The 23,077-nt window shown below is 38.3% G+C and overlaps 1 protein-coding gene and 1 pseudogene across 1 annotated transcript in view; both read right to left on the reverse strand.

Annotated features, from left to right (window-relative positions):
• Positions 1–392: 392 nt before the first annotated feature.
• Positions 393–1,151, reverse strand: LOC149818682 (dirigent protein 23 pseudogene; annotated as a pseudogene).
• Positions 1,152–5,175: 4,024 nt separating this feature from the next.
• The window catches only part of GEK1 (D-aminoacyl-tRNA deacylase), a 70,980-nt gene continuing 53,078 nt past the window's right edge, over positions 5,176–23,077 (reverse strand). The window contains exons 8-9 of the mRNA XM_089983966.1: positions 13,106–13,288; positions 5,176–5,422 (exon numbers count right to left, since the gene is read on the reverse strand). Coding sequence (XP_089840092.1) covers positions 5,335–5,422; positions 13,106–13,288 — 271 coding nt within the window. The 3' untranslated portion in view covers positions 5,176–5,334. The remainder of the gene's footprint in view (positions 5,423–13,105; positions 13,289–23,077) is intronic.

Raw genomic sequence — 23,077 nt, forward strand, 5'->3', positions numbered from 1 at the left:
GTAGGCTAGTTTGAGAATTGTATTTTGTTAAATGTTCTAGCTAGGAACTTAGTCAGTACCTCTGGTAGGAAATGGTAGAACATGGAAGGATGAGCCACCTGATTGGTTTCCTAGTGATCAAAATTGTTTCAAGAACTGGTAGGGGTCTTGCCTAATGCCAGCTTGCGTATTAAAAAAAACAGAAATTGTAAAGATTCATATTTTTCCTGACTTAAAAGTTGAAAGTTTTATTTGGTTCGGTTACCCACAACTTCTTGGTTGTTTCAGCTTTCTTTTTCCTAGAATGCCAAACTGGAGGATGACTCTGGGATTTGAACCAACCCCAACCAAGATGGAGCATACTTATTTGGTAAATGTTCTGCTTAATTTTGAACCTTTCTCTTATGCACATTAACCACATGTTGCTATTGGGCTTCAGAAATATGAAATTTAAGACCAAGGAATAGAAGAAACATTTTACAACTCATAAGTGTAAAATACTTATTATATCTAAAGTAAATTTCCAAGCAATGACAGACTAGAACACCTTTAATAGTGAAGCAAAGTCACATTGTAGCCAACAATGGCATCAAAGCCCACGCTTGAGTGTGTACGTGCAATGCAGTAGCCCTGAGCTAGCTGAAAGACCCCGGTGCCCCCTACAACTGGAAATTCTCTTACTTCATTCATCACTGGATTCCGGCCGACGACACTGAATGAACTGCCATTGAATGGACCGCTTATGAAGGAATAAGTGAGCATCATGAACAGACCAAATTCGTAATCAAGTGATGCCATGGAATAGAGACCTTGTGCACGTCCAACCAGTGATGAGTTGCGCTCTGGTGCTGCAGTGAGTGCATCATCAACCACATGTTGAGCCAAACATTGCTGCTATTGGATCATTGCGGGAGATGTTGAGGGGTCGGTTTGGCGCCACACGGACTGCGGTAGCTTCAGGCCCTTGCACAATGTCATGCAAGTAAAATTGCAGCCTTGTCACCTTGGGCTTAATCGCTTGGCAGATTTGAAGGCCAGCAAAAACTGCTAGGAGATGGACAAGAACAGCACATTTTATTGAGTTTCTTGCAGCTGCAGCCATTTCAGATGGTATTTCTTTTTGTTAGGATTGCAGTGATCTAAAGAATTTTACAGATGTTCATATATATAGAAAACTTAGGGTTGCTAGTAATTTCAAAATTGACTAATCTGACACCAAATTCTTGGGGAGGAAACAATGGTCAGTATTCTAGATGGCGGGCCATCAAAATTTTCTGAACTAATTAAAAAATCTGCCCAGTTGGAAAGAGAACTCAAGATCTCAGTTTCATGAATGCTGAATTTTTTGGTACCTTCTTTTCAAATGTAGAAAATTCATCAATGACTATCTGCACAAAGAAAGCCTCAAACATGAATATGGAATCCAACACGTTGATATAAGGCCACATAAATGTAAACGGAAAGAAAAAAGGTTCCACCAACGTCCACATGGTACAACATAAATTCCATGGCGTGCCTGGTGGGATAGGAAAAAGGCTTGGGCATTGAAAAACTGTAGTTTGAAACCTACTCTGGAATGAGAGAGAGAGAGATGTTTATGAATGGACATCATCGGACTGCAAAGTGGAATCAGTCCAGGACCTTGTGCATCCACTCTTTGCCACTGAAAATAAAGAGTTTCTAGAATGTAAGAGAGAGAGAGAGACTTCTAGAAAAACTCTAAGCTACGAACAAACAATAGCCTCAGGAACTGAACATAACGCCACGTTTGGAAGTGCAAAAGGTGCAGAAAACGTTGCCAGCATTGTAAATAATGGAACTTTCCAGTGCCGTATCTATAAAAGTCAATATTTTTTTTCCAACTATGATTCTTCGTGCTAGGTGCAATTGAATTCCTTGGTTTTCAGAACCAAGTTATTCTTTCACAGCCACGATTTCCCCCAAGGTCGGGCCAGAAAAACAAGATTTGCAATGGTAATTGGGAATGTAATATCAGGGATTTGTAGGGGTGGGCAACGGGCCGGCCTCTTGGGAAAACCCAGCTCCCTGCCCGCCTGTTGGGCCCATGGGCCTAATGCGGCTCAGCCGGGCCTATCATATTATATATAAAATATACTTCTATGATATATATATAGTTTCGACATGACTAGAACGAACTTTTAGGGCTTCCGCCAAATAACACCTAAAGGTATGGGACTTTTAGCGGCGACAAAAGTTGCCATTAAAGGTCTTTTATTGCTGCTAAAAGTCCCAGTGCGAAAACACTTCCGTTGAGCATCCATCGCACGTATGATGGATGCTCAGCGAAAGTTTGCTTTGGTCATGTTTGAAAGTGATCATGCACCTACTCATATACGAAAATGTGTAGGTGCATGATCACTTTCAAACATGAAAACTAGAATGAACTCGTGTGAAGCGTCTATTGCGCCACTCGAGGTTCCGCCAAATAACACCTTTAGCGACAATGTAAGTCAACGTTGAAGGTCTTTTGTTGCTGCTAAAAGTCCTAGCGCAAAAATACTTTTGTTGAGTGTCCATCGCGCGCGTGATGGATGCTCAGCGAAAGTTTGTTTTGGTCATGTTCTAAAGTGATCGTACGCACTACTCATTAAGAAAATGTGTAGGTGCATGATCACTTTTGAACATGTCCAGAACGAACTTGCATGGAACGTCCATTGCGCCACTCGAGGTTCCGCCAAATAACACCTTTAGCGGCGACGTCGCCGCTAAAGGTTTTTTGTTGCTGCTAAAAGTCCCAGCGTGGAAACAATTTCGCTGAGCATCCATCGTGCGCGTGATGGATGCACAAGGGAAGTTTGTTTTGGTCATGTTCGAAAGTGATCATGCACCTACACACTACTCATTTACAAAAATGTGTAGGTGCATGATCACTTTCGAACGTGACCAGAACAAACTCGCATGGAGCGTTCATCGTGCGCTATGGATGCTCCACTCGAAGTTCCGCCAAATAACACCTTTAGTGGTGACAAAAGACGTTGTTAATACGGTGACTTTTGTCGCTGCTAAGAGTCCCAGTGCGAAAACACTTTTGATGAGCGTCCATCGCGCATAGCGAAAGTTCGTTTTGGTCATGTTGGAAAGTGATCATGCACCTATGCACTACTCTCTCTCTCTCTCTCTCTCTCTCTCTCTCTCTCTCTCTCTATATATATATATATATATATATATATATATATATATATATATATATATATATATAGAAGCTTTAAATTTTCAGATTTCATGAACTTTTTTTTGTTAATCAGACCCTGTATATATGATTTATAAGCATTATTAGTAGAAAACAAGTTTTGGATTATGTGATTATAGTACATGTAGGTTTTTTAAGACCTTTAAAAATCTCACACACCCTGGCCAAGCCAGGCCACAGGCTGGGCCGTGTTGGCCTGGTTGGGCCAAGCTTGGGCCCAATTCATAGGGCCAAGCCCAGGCCAGCCTGTTGCCCACCCAGATTTGAGATCCCCTATTTGAGTGAATGGGACCCAACACCTTGCACCCTCTCTATTTATACCAGCTTCTCCATTCAAGGTGCAGGTATGGTGCCTTTATTTTGGGTCTGCATTTTTGGGCTGACCTGTCAGCAGAAAAAGTGCTCGAACGAACGGATCTGGTCCCCACAAGAACGGTGCCTGCGTGCACATATATACACATAGATCCTATACAATTGAGTGTATAAATAGCCTTGTAGACTAATGCTGATAGCAGAAGTGAGCACCACCTCAGATGGTGCACCTATACCACCACCATCAATAAGGCCCTGTTTGGGAGCCGAATTTGAGTTGGGGAGGAAAGATGGGCATTCAGTGAAACTCCTAGCTCTGTATGGGAGTAGAAATGGCCTTCCAGCTCCCCTTTCAACTACATCCTGAAAAAGTTGTTAACAACTTGATGCAAACTCGTAACCCAAGATTGCAAAGAAAATCTTAAAAACTGGAAATTGAGTCTGACTCTGAGAAAAGGAATTCAAGGAAACTGCAAAAAATAATAAGAAATTACAAAAAAACAACTGAAAACAGAAAATAAGTGAAATAACTAGAAATAAACAATTCTGGATTTCAACCCAACTCCTTAATTTATAGATCCCTCTCTAATATTTGTAGGAAAAGATCAAAGGGGTTAGCATAGTTGGAACGGTCCTTTGCATTAAGCCAAAGCTGGTGGCTCCCTAGGGTCTAGGGGTGCGGCCAGATTCACTGGTGGTTCCCCGATCCTTATGGAAAAAATATTTGTAGGAGAAGATTTCTAATCCTAATAGATCTAACTTACTTATTTTACATAACATTAATTAAAAAACATGTTAATTCTAATGAGTTACTAAATAGGGATATTTTTTTAGAACAAAGGCAAATACTAAATAGGGATATGAATCAACTTTTTATATCCAATATCCATTACAAAGGTCCAACTAAAAGAAAAACCGAAAACTATAAAAATGGATCCAATTAGATCGTGTGGACCTGGATGAGTTGTTTGTGCTCCTGCATCACAACTCCACTCCCATCACCCATTTTTCTCCGTGTTCTCAGCATCCCTCTTATCTACACTCTTAACACCGGCTCCCAATCAGAGATTTAACAGGAAACAGCACATCCATTTTACCTCAATACCCTAAATACCAATGACTGGGACAATTCTAACACCAAATTAACTGAAAAATGGCAAGGTGGCACTATCGCTGCAACAGAATATACCCAAGAGTCATTTTCTTTTGTTTTTTGTTATGAACATACGTAGAATTTGTTGTGAAAAATTTTCACATAATTTTTCGAACAAAGAAACGGTTTTCCTAACTTCTCCAGATGAGGCTTCCCATCTCACAGAAGTGAGGCAAAAAAAATCACATAAAAAGGTGTCATTTTTTCTCATGGAATAGATCACACTTCCACCTGTGGCATAGGCACGGTTATGAACAGTAACAGGACGATGGTTGATCTCGCTTTCAAAAGCATGATCCCAACGCAAAACTTTGATAAGAGTCGGGCATAATCCACAGTGACCTGGCACACTTGGAAAGTCGAGATACTAAGCCAGTTCCTGCAACACTCCAACTCTCACTCTGGCTTATTGAATGAGAATGAAGTTTGAATCCCCAAGTGGGGATTTAGGTTCGAAGCACTGAGCCAAGCAATATTTGTTTCTGACACAAAAACCTTACTGCAAAGACAGCCAAGCACATTGCTGCTTCATAGCATTTTATACTACTGTATCTGTGTATCATTTCCAATGTCTACATTATCACAGGTCTATAACTTTCAAATTTCATATGATGTATGGCCTTAAGAGGGATAAATGGTCACACAAATGCTGGAGGCAGGGCCTTCTCATTTTTAAGTCTTAGATGAAATTCTCCGGCTTCCCAATAGCTATATTCTGTTCATCTAGGAAACTTATAATTGCACTTTTCTGCCAGCCCTTCAAACTCCTGCATTGTAAAAGAAAATAAAAAAACGTTCATGATTTAAGTTGGACAGTAAATACAGTATATAGAACAGCAAGTGCGGGTTTACATATAAACATGCTTTACTCAAAAATAGATGAAGGGAAATGCATCAATCAAATTTCACAACTCAATGAAGTTTTGTAGGCATGAACTGATTTTAAGATCATATGCAGAACTTCAACCATAAATTAAAAACACATCTTTTGCTAATTGGAGCATAAGAGTGAACTGCAGTATTAAAAGATACTGGCAAAGTTTGGAAGGAAAGCACCGTGTGAAACATACCCCACCTGCAATCAAGATGGTGCATCAGGAATATCTGAATAAAAAGCTCCTATTCAAAAGCTTATATTTATATATAGAGAGAGAGGTAACTGTTGGAAGGTCATATCTTGGTGGACCGAGTTGAATGTTTGACCAAATGTGCAATGTTTTGGATTCACCACCAAGTGTGCAATTGTGTATTTTGGATATTTACAAGTGAATATGCATAATTGGCATCCATCATATGAAATATAATGTTAGAAGGGTTGACCAAGCTAGACTGTCTCTTGCTCTATTCCAACATCACCTCTGACTCTTTCTTCCCCATTTTCTCTTCTTCCTCTCGTGTATCATGCATAAGCATATCTACAACCAAGGAAAACTTGCCTGACAGAATAGGCCCAGAGAAAAGCTTACATCAAAACTAGATAAATTATCAGAGCTAAATTCTATACTTCTACTTCATTCCATCAGCAGAGTTAAAAAACAATGAAATAGCTATAAAGCTGTGTACAGGAGAAATAAACATCTAATACAATGTCTATATGCAAACTAGCAGGATGATCTACATATCAATGAAGGTAGAGCAAGGAGTCAAGTCAGACCCAAAGTAGCCATTTGTTGGCATCATCAAAACTCCGGGACTAATCTTATCCAAATCATGCAGACATTAGTAAGATGCAAAAGAATGGCAATTTATAATCTAAAGCAAAATAAGTCAAGAATGTCATATGGGTCATTGGAGAAGAGGAACCATGAATAGCATCTAAAATAGCATCCATGGCACATCCCTAGCAGGTAGAGGAACATTCTGAAAAGGAGCACACTGATATCAACGACAAACACAATTAGCCCATGGACAATCTACAATGCTTCAGTGGAAGATGAAATGAAATGGGGATCATCGAAACACGAGCTTTGATTAACAAGAGCAAGTCAAGTGTCAAGAATGACACTAAAGCATAACCCTTAAAAAGGGTATAACTGGAAACAAAATAAAAATAAAAATGTATTCTTTATTGATATGAAAAACCAATTGCTTAAGAAGCATTGGAGTGAAATACAAGAGGGGCTGCACCCCTTTATATACACAGCTGAAAGAGGACTCAATAGAGTTGTTGGGCACAGTCCAACAGCTCTATTTAGAGCTGTTGGACTGTGTCAGTCCAACAGCTCTATTGCTAGTCAAGTCTGGACAGGACTTGACTAGCAACAGTCATTCTAGTTCAAACTGAACTAGATGACATAAAGACAAAAAATAAAAATAAAGGAAAAAAAATACAGAAAAGAAAGAAATTAAAAATGTATTTATATATATATATAATATTATTATATATACATATATGTACAGTTTTACATTTTAACACTCTCCCTCAAACTTACGGTACAATGAGCGAAAGTTTGTCTAAGAGAAAGTGAAATCGGGGAGCAGCGAGAGGCTTTGTAAAGAGGTCTGCTAACTGATATTCTGAAGTGACATATGGCAGATCAATTATCCCGTGTAGATATTCCTCTCTGACGTAGTGACAATCCATTTCGATGTGTTTGGTGCGTTCGTGGAATGTTCTGTTACTGGCAATGTAGATCGCACTTTTGTTGTCACAACACATTTGTGAAGCCTTTGTTGCTTCAACTCCCATGTCAGCAAGCAGTCGTCGGAGCCAAACTACTTCCATGGTCGTGGTTGCCATGGCTCTGTATTCAGCTTCGGTGGATGAGAGAGATACCTTCTGCTGCTTTTTACACCTTCACGAGATTAATGATTCCCCTAAAAAGACACAAAAGCCAGTGGTTGAGTGTCTGTTATTGGGATCACCTCCCCAATCAGCATCAGTATATGCAATTAAATCAAGAGAAGAGGAGGAAGATAAGAAAAGTCCTCGTGAAAGAGAGGACTTGATGTATCTGATAATATGCATGACTACTCCCATATGAACAGAAGTAGGAGCATGTTGAAATTGACTTGCTGTATGAACAACATGTGCTATATCTGGTCTGGTAATGGATAGATAGGAAAGTGCCCCGACAAGTTGTCTGTAAGGAGTAGGGTCTGCAAGAAGTTCTCCATCATCAATCTTCATTTTAACATTAACAACTTCTGGAGTGTCAACTTTCTTATCATCAGTAATACCAGACCTGAAAACAATATCAAAAGCAAATTTAGTCTGAGATAATAAATATCCTCTAGGAGAATAAGCAACTTCAATGCCTAAAAAATATCTCAACAAGCCCAAATAAGTCATTTCAAAATGAGATTTAAGAAGTGTTTTGATTGTTTCAACTCCCTGTTTATCGCTTCCGGTGATGATCATATCATCCACATAGAGAAGAAGCACAATGATCCCTGCATCAGAATTCTTAATAAACAAAGCAGTGTCAGTTAAACAGAATTGAAAACCAATATCAATCATAACACGACTAAACCTATCATACCAAGCTTTTGGTGCTTGTTTAAGTCCATAAAGAGCTTTTTCTAAGCGAAGGACTTTACCCTTAGGAATACTTAGACCAGGAGGGGGTTCCATATATACTTCTTCAACTAGCTTTCCATTTAAAAAAGCATTTTTGACATCCATTTGAAAAATAGACCATTTTTTTATAGAAGCTAAGGCAATTAAGGTTCGGACAGTAGTCATACGAGCCACCGGAGCAAAGGTTTCTTCATAATCAATCCCATATTCTTGGGCATAACCTTTGGCTACTAAACGGGCTTTATATCTTTCAAGAGTACCATCACTCTTGGTTTTAATTTTATAAACCCATCGACATCCTATAGTTTTCTTCCCTGGAGGAAGATCTTGAATATTCCATGTAGAAGCCTTTTCAAGTGCATCTAATTCAACTTTCATGACTTCTATCCATTTGATATCATTTTTTGCTTGAAAATATGTGGATGGTTCTTCATATGAGTGAATTAATGCAATAATTGCCCTATATGTGGGTGAGAAAGACTCGTATGATACAAACTTTTCTGGAGGCCTCGAGATTCGGGATGATTGTCTAGTTGGAATGTTAGAATATTTCTCAAGTGCACATGGAGTATTAGACTCTTGTCGCCTGGAATATTGAATACTAGTATCTCTATGAACTTCTTCATTTTCAACATTAAGATCAATAATTCTTGGATCATCATCAAAGTTACAATCAAGGTCATATTCATCAGATGTTGATGTTAGATCTAGCAAAAAGGAGTACTCAGTGACGTCTTTTAATTTTCTAAAATCAAAGAAGCTCTCATTTTCAAGAAAGGTAACATTTCTAGACACATATAGTTTATTATTTTTGAAGTCAAAACATCTATAACCTTTCTGGTTTTCAGCATATCCTAAAAAGGCACAGGGAATCGCACGAGGGGAAAGTTTATCATTTTTGTTAGTAAATATGAAACATTTGCACCCAAATATTCTTAATCTAGAGTAGTCTGGAGAAATGTTCATAAGTTTTTCAATGGGAGTGATATTTTGTAACGAAGAAGATGGCATCCTATTAATGAGATAGGTGGCAGTTAAGGCAGCTTCTGCCCAAAAGTCTTTAGGGACTTGATTTGCTATTAATAAAGTTCTAGTGGTTTCTATAATATGGCGATGTTTTCGTTCTGCCAGTCTATTTTGTTGAGGTGTATAAGGACAAGATCTTTGATGTGTGATGCCATGCAATTTAAGATAATTTTGAAAATCTGTGGATAAAAACTCTCCCCCTGAATCTGTGCGAAAAATAGTAATATCATTTTGAAATTTGTTTTTAACCATATTATGAAAAGTTTGAAAGTATGAAAATACTTCAGACTTATGTTTGAGAAAGTACATCCACGTATGTCGGGAGAAATCATCGACAAAAATAACATAGTAAACAAATCCTCCTTTAGAAATTACTGGTGCAGGACCCCAAACATCCGAGTGTATTAATTCAAGTGGTCTTGAAGAGAAAAAGGTTCTGTTCTGAAATGGTAATCTTTTCATTTTGCCGAGAATACAATCTTTACAATCAAATGATTCAGAGTTACAAAATTTTCCTAGATTTGGAAAATGTTGGATTTTGGCTATATGTGGGTGACCAAGTCTCTTATGCCACAGTTCCAACTCTATTTTTTGAATATTATAACAAAAAGCTTTCTTCGGCATTTCCAAAAAATCCATGTAATAGAGTCCTCCTTCTCTATGGCCTTCCCCAATCAGCTTGCCTGACTGGCGATCCTGTACCCAACAACCATGAGAAGAAAAAGAAATATTACACCCATAATCAGAAATTTGAGATACAGATAAAAGATTTAAATTTAATTTGGGAACATGTCTAATTTCTGGAATAAAAAATTTTTTTGTTTTATAAATTTTTTCAAAATCTCCTATTCCTTCTATTTCAAGAGAAGTCCCATCAGCAGTAAAGACCTTTGACACACTTGTTTTATTTTTAACACATTTGGATAGACTTTGATTATTTGGGGTCATATGAAAAGATGCACCAGAGTCAAGAAGCCAAGAAATTTTACCTAAATCAGAAAAAGATGAGGCTGCTGCGCCGGTTGAAGCTTCAGATGAGGAAGAGGCACCTTTGATGAGAGGCTGAAGGATCTCCATTAGTTGGGCCAGGGAAACTGGTGCATCCTGATCTTTAGGCTCCGATCCAGCAATTGCAGCTCTTTTTTCTCTCAGTTCCTTAAGTTTGGGACATTGTGGCCTGTAGTGTCCCGGTTCATGACAGTGATGACAAATAACTTTCTTCTTATCATAGTCACCATTTTGTCGGTTAAAGTGAGGAGGCCTATATGATCGAACATGATTCCCTGGTCTAGACACGGCTAAAACGGAATCATCTTCAATTTTTAAAGAACCTTTCCGGAGACGATTTTCTTCCATTGTTAACTCTTCAATAGTTTCAACAATAGAAGGAATTTTTCCACGGTGAAGTAGGGCCGATTTAGTGGTTTCAAATTCCGGCCTTAATCCAGTGATAAACTGGTAAAAATGTTCAACATCGAGTTGTTTCTGACGAAGCTCGATGTCTTCGGCACAATGCCACTTTGGTTCTAAAAGGGAAAGTTCTTCCCAAAGTTCGGACAACCCATTGTAATATTCACGAATAGTTTTGTCTCTTTGTGTCATCATTCGAACTTTTTCTTGGAGGTTGCACACGTGTGCAATATCTTTAAGGGAATACATATTCTTAAGGTATTCCCATGCCTTATCGGCATGATCAAATTTGGCAAGACTTGAGCATTTTTTAGTGTCAACGCTATTGATAAGCCATGACATTATCTTCGCATGAGATATTCTCCATTCTTTCCATTTCTTCTCGTATGAGGCAATAGCCTTGATTTTCTCTTCTTCCGATAGAGGGACGTCTTTATCTCCCTCCTTTTTAGTAAGAGATAGCTTAGGTTCCGAATCGGAACCATCCACAATCCCCCATAAGCCTTTTCCCCATATATGGTGCTTCATGATTGAAGCCCATGTTACATAGTTCGTATCGCTTAGTTTCATAGGCATGATGGTGACTTTATCATTGTCATCCATCGATTACAAGGAGAGAAAGAATAGGGATAGAAGAGAAACAAGAAGAAAAATGAGAAAGAAAGAAAAAAAAAAAAAACAATACAACAAGATGTGAAATCTTCTCCAATGAAGTGATAAAACACTTCTCTTCAAGTGGCAAACACTTTTGCAAACGGGCACGGAAACCGAGGCAGCTTTTCCTCAAGATTTAGTATTTCCGTGGCTCTGATACCATGAAATGGGGATCTTCGAAACACGAGCTTTGATTAACAAGAGCAAGTGTCAAGAATGACACTAAAGCATAACCCTTAAAAAGGGTATAACTGGAAACAAAATAAAAATAAAAATGTATTCTTTATTGATATGAAAAACCAATTGCTTAAGAAGCATTGGAGTGAAATACAAGAGGGGCTGCACCCCTTTATATACACAGCTGAAAGAGGACTCAATAGAGCTGTTGGGCACAGTCCAACAGCTCTATTTAGAGCTGTTGGAATGTGTCAGTCCAACAGCTCTATTAAGAGCTGTTGGACTGTGTCAGTCCAACAGCTCTATTGCTAGTCAAGTCTGGACAGGACTTGACTAGCAACAGTCATTCTAGTTCAAACTGAACTAGATGACATAAAGACAAAAAATAAAAATAAAGGAAAAAAAATACAGAAAAGAAAGAAATTAAAAATGTATTTATATATATATAATAATATAATATTATTATATATACATATATGTACAGTTTTACATTTTAACAGAAGAGACTCTTAAAGGGCTCTATTACTCACACTGTGTCAAAAGAAGAACCCTTTCAAATATGACACACATAATTTGAATAATGGTAACATAAAAAGTTCGCTGAATATGCAGAACAAAAGAAAACTGCCAAACAGCCTCACACTTCGTAAATAAAAAGTAATAAAGAGAATTAGTTTAACCTAACTCTACTAAACCAAAAAAAAATGTTCTCTAAAAGCATACACAGTATAAAACAATTGATCCATTAATCCAAAAACATTCATTTTAGCCAAGTTTAATCGGCATATGTTTCTTTATCCATTAATCTCAAGATCAACGTTTTTCCTCTTCAAAAAGCCAATATAACAGCATACCAGAAAACAGCTTCGCATTATACAATATTTCAATTCGATGACCACAAATAGTAAAAACAATTAAGCAGACCTAGTTATCATGTTCCTAATTTACAAAAGCTCATCCCCATTGAATATCTCATTTCTTTATGTCAATAACATCTGTAGTTTCTGTCCTAATGGTTGACAATGCGTACTTTTTATATCCAATTATTAGGACCTGTAATAATAAGTGACAAAACCACAAATATGAACACTATAACACAACAATATTTGATTTCTTGCCTTTTGTAACCCATAAAAAATTTAACATTTTACACCTAGTTCATTAATGCATCTGGCTCTTAATTGTTTCCTGCAAAAATCATGAGTTTGAGTGCACAACAAATTGTAGATGGTGGTCTTTTTGATACAGTTGTTATAGTTTGAGAACACAACGTAAAGAATCATATTGTAACATTCAAGTAACTAAGAAATTGAAAGTACGGAATGGAGAGCAGTGAAGATAAGAAGTAATAATGGAGGTGCATTTTTCTTTCATGAGGTCAAGCATATGTTGCATTTTCTCTCTTTATCATTAGGAAGATCCAGCTAGGTATATTCTGAATGTACTTTGGAGTACTACATGGAATGGAAGTACATAAAGTTCATGTAAAGCTGTTTAAAAGCTTTATAATGTTCTAACAACATATTTATGTATTTTCTCAGTGAATGTTCATATTCATCTCCACTACAGCAAGGTTTATTAAATTGATTCTTATGGTTTTCAACTTGAACATTTTTGAGCAATGATGCCATGTTTTTTCCAGGTATGTGAAGGAAAAAATTACTTGTGATCCAAGTGTGCTAGAATAACTCCACCAGGAAAAGCTGATTTAGTTGCCTCATATGCAACCTTAATTGACTGCTTCCATGTTCCTGCAATGCCATTTTGTCCTCCGTTACCGGACTTTGGATCTTCCATTGGCAAAGAATATCCTGAGAGCAGGTGGCCCACCCAAACACCATCTTTACTGGATATCATAAAAAATGAAAAGGTTTATCAGTTTACTTCAAGTTACAGAAATTGCAGAAACACTTGCTTTTTCTAGAAGAAATACTCCTTTACTATGAGTAGCAAAGCCCATTAAACAAAAAAGAACCAAGACACCATATTTAGCGCAATACAACATCAGAAAGTGTTGCCAACATTATGTCATATTAGTTCTCAAATACTGGAAACAGAACTAGACCATACTTTGTTGTGATCTAGAAGCAATTTCTATTCAACAAAGGAAACCACTGAATACAGTTAGAGCATTTTGTAATTATTCCTCAATGGGCTACCCACAAGGTTGTCTGAGTCATCCAAACCACATGAGCATTTCTACAGTCCATCCCTTTTCGTTTATGTTGGAATGATGGTGCATGTTGCCATGGCTATGTTAAGAGATGTATAGTTATGTACATGTGTACATATATATAAATATGTATACACATACATATATGTATATGATTACATATATATGCATTATATATATATATAAATAATATTGTTTATTTACTTTTATAGATTATATTTAGGAATTTGTTATGTATTTTTTGCTTTTATATTTGACCATGTGCAGTTTGGTCTTTTTGAGCCGCTAGCCATTGGGAGCTCCCCAATGGCTAGTAGGTCTCTCTCCTCTCTTTCTATCATGTATATGGGACTTTTGGTCTCTATTCCTTCATGCATGTGTTATGCATTTTATATCAATAAAAATAATCTCTTTTATATTGCGGGTGTGGACCTTTGTGCCTCTGGAGAGCCTCCACTTTGTGGGTTGTATTGTGTTATTGCCCTAGTAGGCATTTTATTTGATTCTTGGAGATCTCATTACATGGTATCAGAGTCATTGGCTCTTGGGACCTTGTTCTTGCAATTGTGATCAAGAATCGATGGCCTCTACTTTTCAAGTGATCGTGGTGCTCGTATTCAAGTGCTTGTGGTGCTCGTGTATTGGCAGTGTCATTCTTGTTTGTGCATCTCTCTCTTATCTTCATGGCCGAGAAGGAGGTTGTCCCCATCGTCCCCATCAAGTTCGATGAAAACAACTACAATAGGTGGGCCATGGTGATTCCTTGTTAGAAAAAAACTATGACACTTAGTGGACGGTTCCACTCCGGAACCTCAACTCTTTCTTACCAAGAATGTAAATGGAGTGGAGGAAGCCCTAAAAGATGGTGAAAAAGAGAAGGCCATGTCCAATAATCAAAGATGGTGAAAAAGAGAAGGCCATGTCCGATTACCAAAAAGCCTTGAGAGATTGAGAAGTAGGCTATGCTAAGGTCCTTTCATGGTTTATGAATAGCATGGACCAAGATTCATGTGATAACATTTTGAGTTTTGAAATGGTCGATGAAGCATGGACCTTTCCAAATGAAATGTACACTCAAAAGGATGTCGTCACCTTTTTTGTGGGAACTTAGAGATAAAATTCATTCATGTAAGCAAGGTGATCAATTTGTGAGAGAATACTATGAAAAATTTTAAAAATTGTGGGATGAGATGGCTAGGCATGATCCTATATAGTGTTAAATATGTATATGTAAATGAATATATTTCTGTACTGTATTGTACCACTTGTACAGCATACTGTACTGTATTGTACTGTATTGTACAGCATACTGTACTGTATTGTACTATTGTACTGTATTGTACTATTGTACTGTATTGTACCACTCGTACAACATATAAATATCAATGGAAAGGGGAGAAGACATCATTGCCGCCCAACATTTTTTTTCTCTCTTCCCTCTTACCTCTCTCTCTATCTCTTGCTACGATAGTAAGGTGACTCCCACATCTGATTTCTCACATGGTATCAGAGCCAAGGGCGTGGTAATCACGATCATCTGGAAGGCCCCTAAGGACCTTGACGTGCGTTTTTGGGCGTTCTCAAGGAAAGTGTTTTTTTTTTCATCTTTTCTCTGTTGTTTCTCCGTTGAATCACTATATTTCGACGTCGTTTCTTCATTTCCTCATATCGTGCATCTTTTCCTTCTTACATATTCTGTTATCCCCAATTTTATCAACCCTAATTTCTGTTTTCCCCAAATTTGGGAACCCTCATTTCTCAAAAGTGCCTCTTTTCTCAAACTTCTTGTGATTTCTTATCTATTTCTTGCAATATAGTTGATAAATCGTACATTCTGCACGATTAACTAAAAAATCGTGATTTCCAAAACTCAAAAATTTCTGTCCGTACGGTTCTGTCCGTACAACCTACGAATTTCTGTCGTGCTGTTTGATTCATCTTTGATCTTCTTCCTTATGGATTCTAAAATCAGCCCCGGATTTCTTTCTCAACTTGTTTCTCACAAATTAACTCATGATAACTACTTACTTTGGAAACGCCAAATTCTGCCGTTTATCCGAAGTCATGGTCTTTCCGGGCATCTGGATGGGGGATCACCCGCCCCACCTATGACTATTACGCAAGAGGTAACTGGTAATGATGGGAAGGTGAGTTGCATTGCTATTCCAAATCCTGCGTATGATGTTTGGTTTCAGAAGGACCAATCTGTGGTTGCCTATTTGACTGCCACGTTATCTGATCGTATATTACAAACTATCTCTGACCATTTTACTGTTGCAGAACTATGGAGACATCTTGCTCACTCTTATTCACAGGTTTCTGAATCACGTGCACTTCAACTGAAATGGCAGTTCCAATCTATGCGAAAGGGAACTAAGACCATTACTGAATTTCTAGGGGATATCAAAATTATCATTGATCAGTTGGCCGCTATTGGATATCCTGTTTCTGACAGAGATGTTGTTCAGCAGGTATTGGGAAGCCTTGGGCCCCAATATCGTATGTTTTGCACTGCATTACAGGTTGCCTCTACACTTCCATGCTTTGAGGATTTACAGGCCAAACTCCTACAGTATGAAGTTAGTTTGACTCAAGATCATCTTATTGATGATCCTCATCCTGTCATGTTTACATCTGGGTCTACCTCATTTCGTCCACCTGCTGCTCATATGGGCCGTGGAGGACTCCTTCCTACTCCTACTGCTCCACCTGCCACTAGAGGTACCCGTGTCCCTACTTGCTTCCATTGCAACAAGCGTGGCCATGTGAAAGCAGATTGTTGGCACAACCCACAGAATCGCAACAAGGCAGGGAGGCCAGGACCAAGAGCTGGACAGATGAATGTTAGACAGTTTCAGGGGCAGCCGCAGGGAAATTTTCGAGCACATCAGGGTACTGATCAGGGACAGAGTGCAGGGTTGCCACATGATGTGCAACAAATTCTAATGACTGCATTTAACAACATGAATTTGCGTCAGAATGATGATGGAGTTTGGTATATTGATTCTGGAGCAGCAGCACATGTTACTTCTGATGTAGGTAAACTTTCCAACATGGTTCCTTATATTGGCACTGGCACTATTGTCACGGGAGATGGTTCCCACCACCCTATTTCTCATACTGGAAATGCATCTCTCTCTTTGTCACAATCTACACTACCATTGAAAAATGTCTTACTCACTCCTGCCATTGAGAAAAACATTTTATTTGTTTCTAAATTGGTTAATGAAACAAATTCATCCATGGAATTTACTCCGTCTTCTGTTTGTCTTAAGGACCTTCGAACCAAGAAGATGCTCGCTAAGGGTGAACGACGCGGAAACATGTACGTCTTCGAAGCAGCCCCCGGGACTTTGAAGACGTCATCTACCGTGTCTCCATCTTTTCCTGCTTATTTGAGTCAGTCTTCTTCTGTTATGCAATGTAATAAGCCAGTTTCTTGGCATCGTCGGTTAGGTCATTGTAGTCAAGGGTTCCTTGACAAATTGTCTTCTCAGGGTTTTATTCCCAAAGTCAAATTAGATCATAAGTGTCCTAGTTGTAATGTCTGCAAGAGTCATGTACTTCCCTTTCAAAGTATCAATAAAAGAGCTTCCAAGCCATTTGAAATTATTCACTCTGATGTTTGGGGCACAGCTCCTGTTTCATCTCTATCTGGCTCTCGTTATTATGTGTTATTTCTTGACTCTTTCACTCGTTACACTTGGATTTACTTTATGAAATCTAAATCTGAAGTGTTCAAACTTTTCAAACAATTCCATGCTCTTGTTCAGAACCTTTTCAATTCAAATATCACTTATTTCCAGTGTGATGGTGGTGGAGAATACATATCTCATGATTTTAGTGAATATTTAAAGGACCATGGCATCACACGTAACTCCTCTTGTCCTTACACTCCACAACAGAATGGAGTAGCAGAACGTAAGCATCGGCATATTGTTGAAACCGCGTTAAGTATGATGCACAATATTGATATTTCTTTCTCTCTTTGGACTGAGGCCTTTCACACTGCAGTGCATATCATTAACAGGTTGCCTATGGAATTATTAGGAGATCAGTCTCCTTATTATTTGCTTCACGGTTCTCACCCTTCTTATGATGATTTGCATGCTTTCGGATGCATTTGTTATGTCCATGTGGATCATTCTTTACGTAACAAGTTTCAGGACAGAGCAGTTCAGTGCAGATTTCTGGGATATGCCGATGGGTATAAAGGATATAGATGTTATGATCCTATTTTGGGTAAGATTAAGGTGTCTAGAAATGTTGTTTTTGATGATGACCATTTCAGCACTTGTGATACTTCTCAGGTATATGAGCAAACTACTTATGATCCATGGCTTTGTGATACTTTGCTATATGACTCTATCAGAGATCCTGTTGTTGATGAACCAATTCAGTTTGAAGCAGACAACTCCATCATCCAGGATGCACCTTCACGGTTTTCAGGTTTGGTTTATGCCCGTCGAGGAGCCCCTTCAACTCCATCTCACGAGGCTCCCCCTCTTCGACGATCCACACGTGAAAGGCATCCTATCCATCGTTGGGTTAGTTACAACAATTTTTCTCTTGACTTTCAGTTGTTTCTAACCAATGTGGCCAAAGAGAAAGAGCCGTCTACTTTCCATCAGGCAGCCCATTCTCGAGCTTGGGTTGAAGCTATGAACGAAGAAATGGCAGCACTTCATGAATGTCATACATGGGATATTGTTCCTCGACCTGTTGATAGAAATGTTGTTGGTTCCAAATGGGTTTACAAGATCAAGCGTAAACCAGATGGTAGCATTGAAAGATATAAAGCTCGCCTTGTTGCACGCGGATTCACACAACAATATGGGCAAGATTATGAGGAAACTTTTAGCCCTGTTGTCAAAATTGGCACCATTCGTGTGATCCTCACTTTGGCACTTCAGCATGGTTGGTCTCTTAGCCAGTTGGATGTCAAGAATGCGTTCCTACATGGGGACTTGAAGGAAGAAGTGTATATGGAGCAACCTCCTGGATATAGTGAACATGATGCGGCTACATGGGTTTGTAAATTGAGAAGGTCTCTTTATGGTTTAAAACAGGCATCTCGGTCTTGGTTTGAGAGTTTCTCCATGGAAATTCAGCAGCATGGCTTTTCTAAGAGTATACTTGATCATTCTTTATTTATGTATAAGAATGATCATGTTACTACTTGGGTTCTTATATATGTTGATGACATCATTATCACTGGGAGTGATGATGCACATATTGCCTTGGTCAAGTCTTTACTCATGGCCAAATTCAAGATGAAGGACTTAGGCCCATTGCGATACTTCTTGGGAGTTGAAGTCGATAGACAAGATGATCGACTCACTCTAAGTCAACACAAGTATACTCTTGACATTCTTCACACCACTGGTATGATTAATTGTAAACCTCTCAGCACCCCATCTGTCTTAAATCATAAGTTTAGTGCAAAAGAAGGCCAATTATATCATGATTCCACTTTATATCGCCGCATTGTTGGTATGTTGCAATATCTTACATTTACAAGACCTGACATTGCTTATGCTGTAAATCAAGCATCTCAGTTTATGCATGCTCCCACTGATTGTCATATGGAATGTATTAAGCGTATTCTCAGATATCTGAAAGGAACTATTGGAGATGGATTGCTCTATCACAAAGATGAAAGCTTCACTACAGGACACCGTTTACTTACATATTGTGATGCAGATTGGGGTGGGGACCCTGATGAGCGTAGGTCGGTTTCAGGATATTGTGTTTTTATTGGCCCAAATATTGTCACTTGGAGTAGTAAGAAACAAAAGGCCATTGCTAAATCCAGCACTGAGGCAGAGTACAGGGCAATGGCAGCAGGGACAGCTGATGTCACTTGGGTACGACATCTTCTTCAAGAGTTGAATGAACCTATCTCTTCCTCTCTGCTTTTATGTGATAATCAAAGTGCCATTAATATTTCTTTTAACCCTATTCATCATTGTCGCACGAAGCACATTGAGATTGATCAGCATTTTGTTAGACAAAAGATTGAAACAGAAGAAATTGAGGCTTCGTATGTCAGATCAGAAGACCAAGTAGCAGACATCTTCACCAAAGGATTGGTTAGTCATCAATTTTGGTTACTTAAGGGCAAGTTGAGCATGATTGAAGATCATCCTCAACTTGAGGGAGGCTGTTAAATATGTATATGTAAATGAATATATTTCTGTACTGTATTGTACCACTTGTACAGCATACTGTACTGTATTGTACTACTGTACTGTATTGTACTGTATTGTACAGCATACTGTACTGTATTGTACTATTGTACTGTATTGTACTGTATTGTACTATTGTACTGTATTGTACCACTCGTACAACATATAAATATCAATGGAAAGGGGAGAAGACATCATTGCCGCCCAACATTTTTTTTCTCTCTTCCCTCTTACCTCTCTCTCTATCTCTTGCTACGATAGTAAGGTGACTCCCACATCTGATTTCTCACATATAGGATACACATAATAATGCTAAGAAATGTGTTAAAAAAAGAACAATTCTTCAAATTTATGAAAGGATTGAAATCCGAATATGAATGTGTATTACCATTATACATAGACGAGAGACTCATGAGACTCTCTCACTACATGAAATTTTGGCGAAAGTGTATATAGAGAAAACGAGAGTCAAGTTTTCAATGAAGCCAAAAGAACCCAAGAAAACTTTGTTAGAAATATCTAGGCCCGATTCTAATATTAAAACCTACAAACCTCCACACTTCAACAAATTTCAGCAAGATATTGATGGAAAGAAAAAAATTGTGTCATTTTTGTAGAAAATTGAAGCACATCAAACATTATTACTCTATGTTGAAGAAGGCGGACGAAAAGAGTGTGGCTTCGATTCCTTCCCAAGAAAGATAAAAGAATAGATTCGATGATGGCTCCAAAACCATTGAATCTCTCTCCTTGTACCAATTGGTGGAGGCTCTTCAATCACTACTCAAAGCTCCATCCACCACCACTGGTGATGCAGTCTCTATCTCTTCCCATCCCGATATGAATTCTTAGTTCTTGGATTCGGAAGCATCTTTCCATATGACCTCAAATGTTGATCTCCTTTTCGATTGTCGTACCAATTTATCTGACTCTTTTGTCTCCACAACTGATAGAACTTATTAAAACATAAAAAGCATAGGAAACATTGATAAAACTATTAAAAATAAAAAATAAAATTGTTTCAAATGTTAGGCATATTTCAAAACTAAGTTTAAACCTTTTTTTCTGTTTCTCAATTTTTTTACCATAGAGGTGATGTTTTCTTCTCATAGAGTGGTTGTTGGGTGCAAGTTCGTCGGCCAGGGAAGTTGATTGTGTTAAAATATGTTGTAATTTCGTATATATATTTTATATATATAAGGTGATACATATACATATATTACATATGTATATGTATCTACCTATATATATATATAATATATATTGCTAAGGGTAGTTTAGGTAAGGGTAGTTTAGGTATTTTACACATTCATTTTTGTGAATATGGTTTTGTATTTTTACCTTTTTTCTTTTTTATTACTTTTTCTTTTTTCATTTAATGATTGTACTTGCATTGGGAGGGGCCCAACCCACTAGTCGTTGGACCCCTCCAACGGTCACATTTGTGATCGTTGGAGGGGCTCCAACGACTATGTGGAGCCCCTCTCAATGCCTCCTAAAAGCCCTATAAATATGGGCAGCTCCTCTTGTATTTTCTCAAGGGTTTTGGGATTATAGCCCAACCTTTTAGTGGTTTATGAATCTTATGAGTGTAATTGCACATTTGTGATTCCGTGTGTTGTGCTTGTGTGCACAAGTGTTCTTGTTGTGTGTATGTTCGCACATTTATTCTCAAAGTTATTGCGTTATCAACTAAAGTATCTTGTTGAAGATACTTTTACATGGTATCAGAGCCTCGTTGAAAAAGAAGAATTGCGATTCGCCTTCTCTTGCATTCCTCGAAAAGCGTGCCTTCAAGTTTTTTGAAATCAAAGAGGATCACCTTCTTCGAGCAATATTTTAGGAGACTCTCTTGTCAAGGAAGACGCAAAAAGTAATTGAGGTACGTATTATTCCTTGGATTTTTTCCTCTCTAATGGGTTAAAAAGACTCCCATTTCTCTCTTGGGTTTAAGCTTAATGGCTCAAACTATCATGTTTGGGCCGGTAATATGGAAGCCCATATTAAAGGAAAGGGGCTTTGGGGTTACATTCATGGATCCATACCGGAACCGGAACCCAAAATTACCGTTATTGGAGGGGATATTAAGATCCTTGAAGAGAATGAAAGACAAAAGGCCCTTGAAGAGTATTCCAAAAAACATGATGATTGGGAAATAAAGAACTTCAAGATCTTATCTTGGATTTTCTCATCCGTTGAGACCAAGATAAACGCCAATATCATCAAATTTAAAAAAGCTTTCGAAGCTTGGGTATATCTTGAGAAAATGTACACCTCAAGAGATCTATCCCACAAGTACTTTCTCCAAAAGAGGGCTTTGACCCTCCAACAAAATGACATGACCATTCGGGAGTACTTTGCCGAATTATCCTCTATTTGGGACGAGCTCGCAATTCTTGAACCTAAATGGAGTGGAGAGGCAATCAAATTAAGGCACAAACAACTTGAGGAAGACCGGTTCTTCAACTTTTTAAATGGCCTTAGACCCGAATTTGAACAAGTTCGGTCCTCTCTTCTCTCCGCCTTCACATCCCCCTCACTTGAAGATGTTATCACCAAGCTAAGTGGTGAAGAAACCCGTATGGGGATTGGCAAAAATAATTCTAGCATTCTTGTTACTTCCTCTACTCAAGAAGATGGTGAAATGGCTAATGCCGTGTCAAGACCGAGAAATAACATGAAGTCCTATAGACCTCCTCATTTCAAGAATCAAGGTCAAGGAGGAAATAATCGGTATGGCAAAAGAGACTATAGCAAAGTGAATTGCTACTATTGTAAAGAACCCGGACATATCAAACCTTTGTGTCCTAAATGGAAGAAATTGATTGCAACGGCTATGGCATCCCAAGTTGAAGAACGACCTTCTTCATCAAGTGAGTCTATTTCTCTTCAACAAATTGTAGAAGCATTACAACCTCTTCTCAAATGAGGTACTTCCGGAGCCGCTATGTCATCCTCTTCCCCCGGTAAGACATCTTGGCTTTTAGATTCCGGGGCATCCTTTCACATGACCCCTAGCTCTTGCTCTCTTTCAAATTTTTCTAAAAATTCTTTTCCATCCTTTGTCTCAACCGCGGACGGAACATCTCTTGAGATTAAAGGAATAGATAATTTTGAAAAACAAGACTTCTTTGTTCCAAAAATTCATTTTATCCCAAACCTTAACTTAAATCTTCTTTCCGTCTCCCAACTCTCGGACCATGGTTGCGATATAAAATTCTCTTCTAATAAATGTTGGATACAGGATCGCCAGTCCGGAAGATTCATTGGGGAA

This window comes from Nuphar pumila, chromosome 13 (assembly GCF_984573655.1).
Source record: "Nuphar pumila chromosome 13, dmNupPumi1.hap1.1, whole genome shotgun sequence".
NCBI lineage: Eukaryota > Viridiplantae > Streptophyta > Magnoliopsida > Nymphaeales > Nymphaeaceae > Nuphar > Nuphar pumila.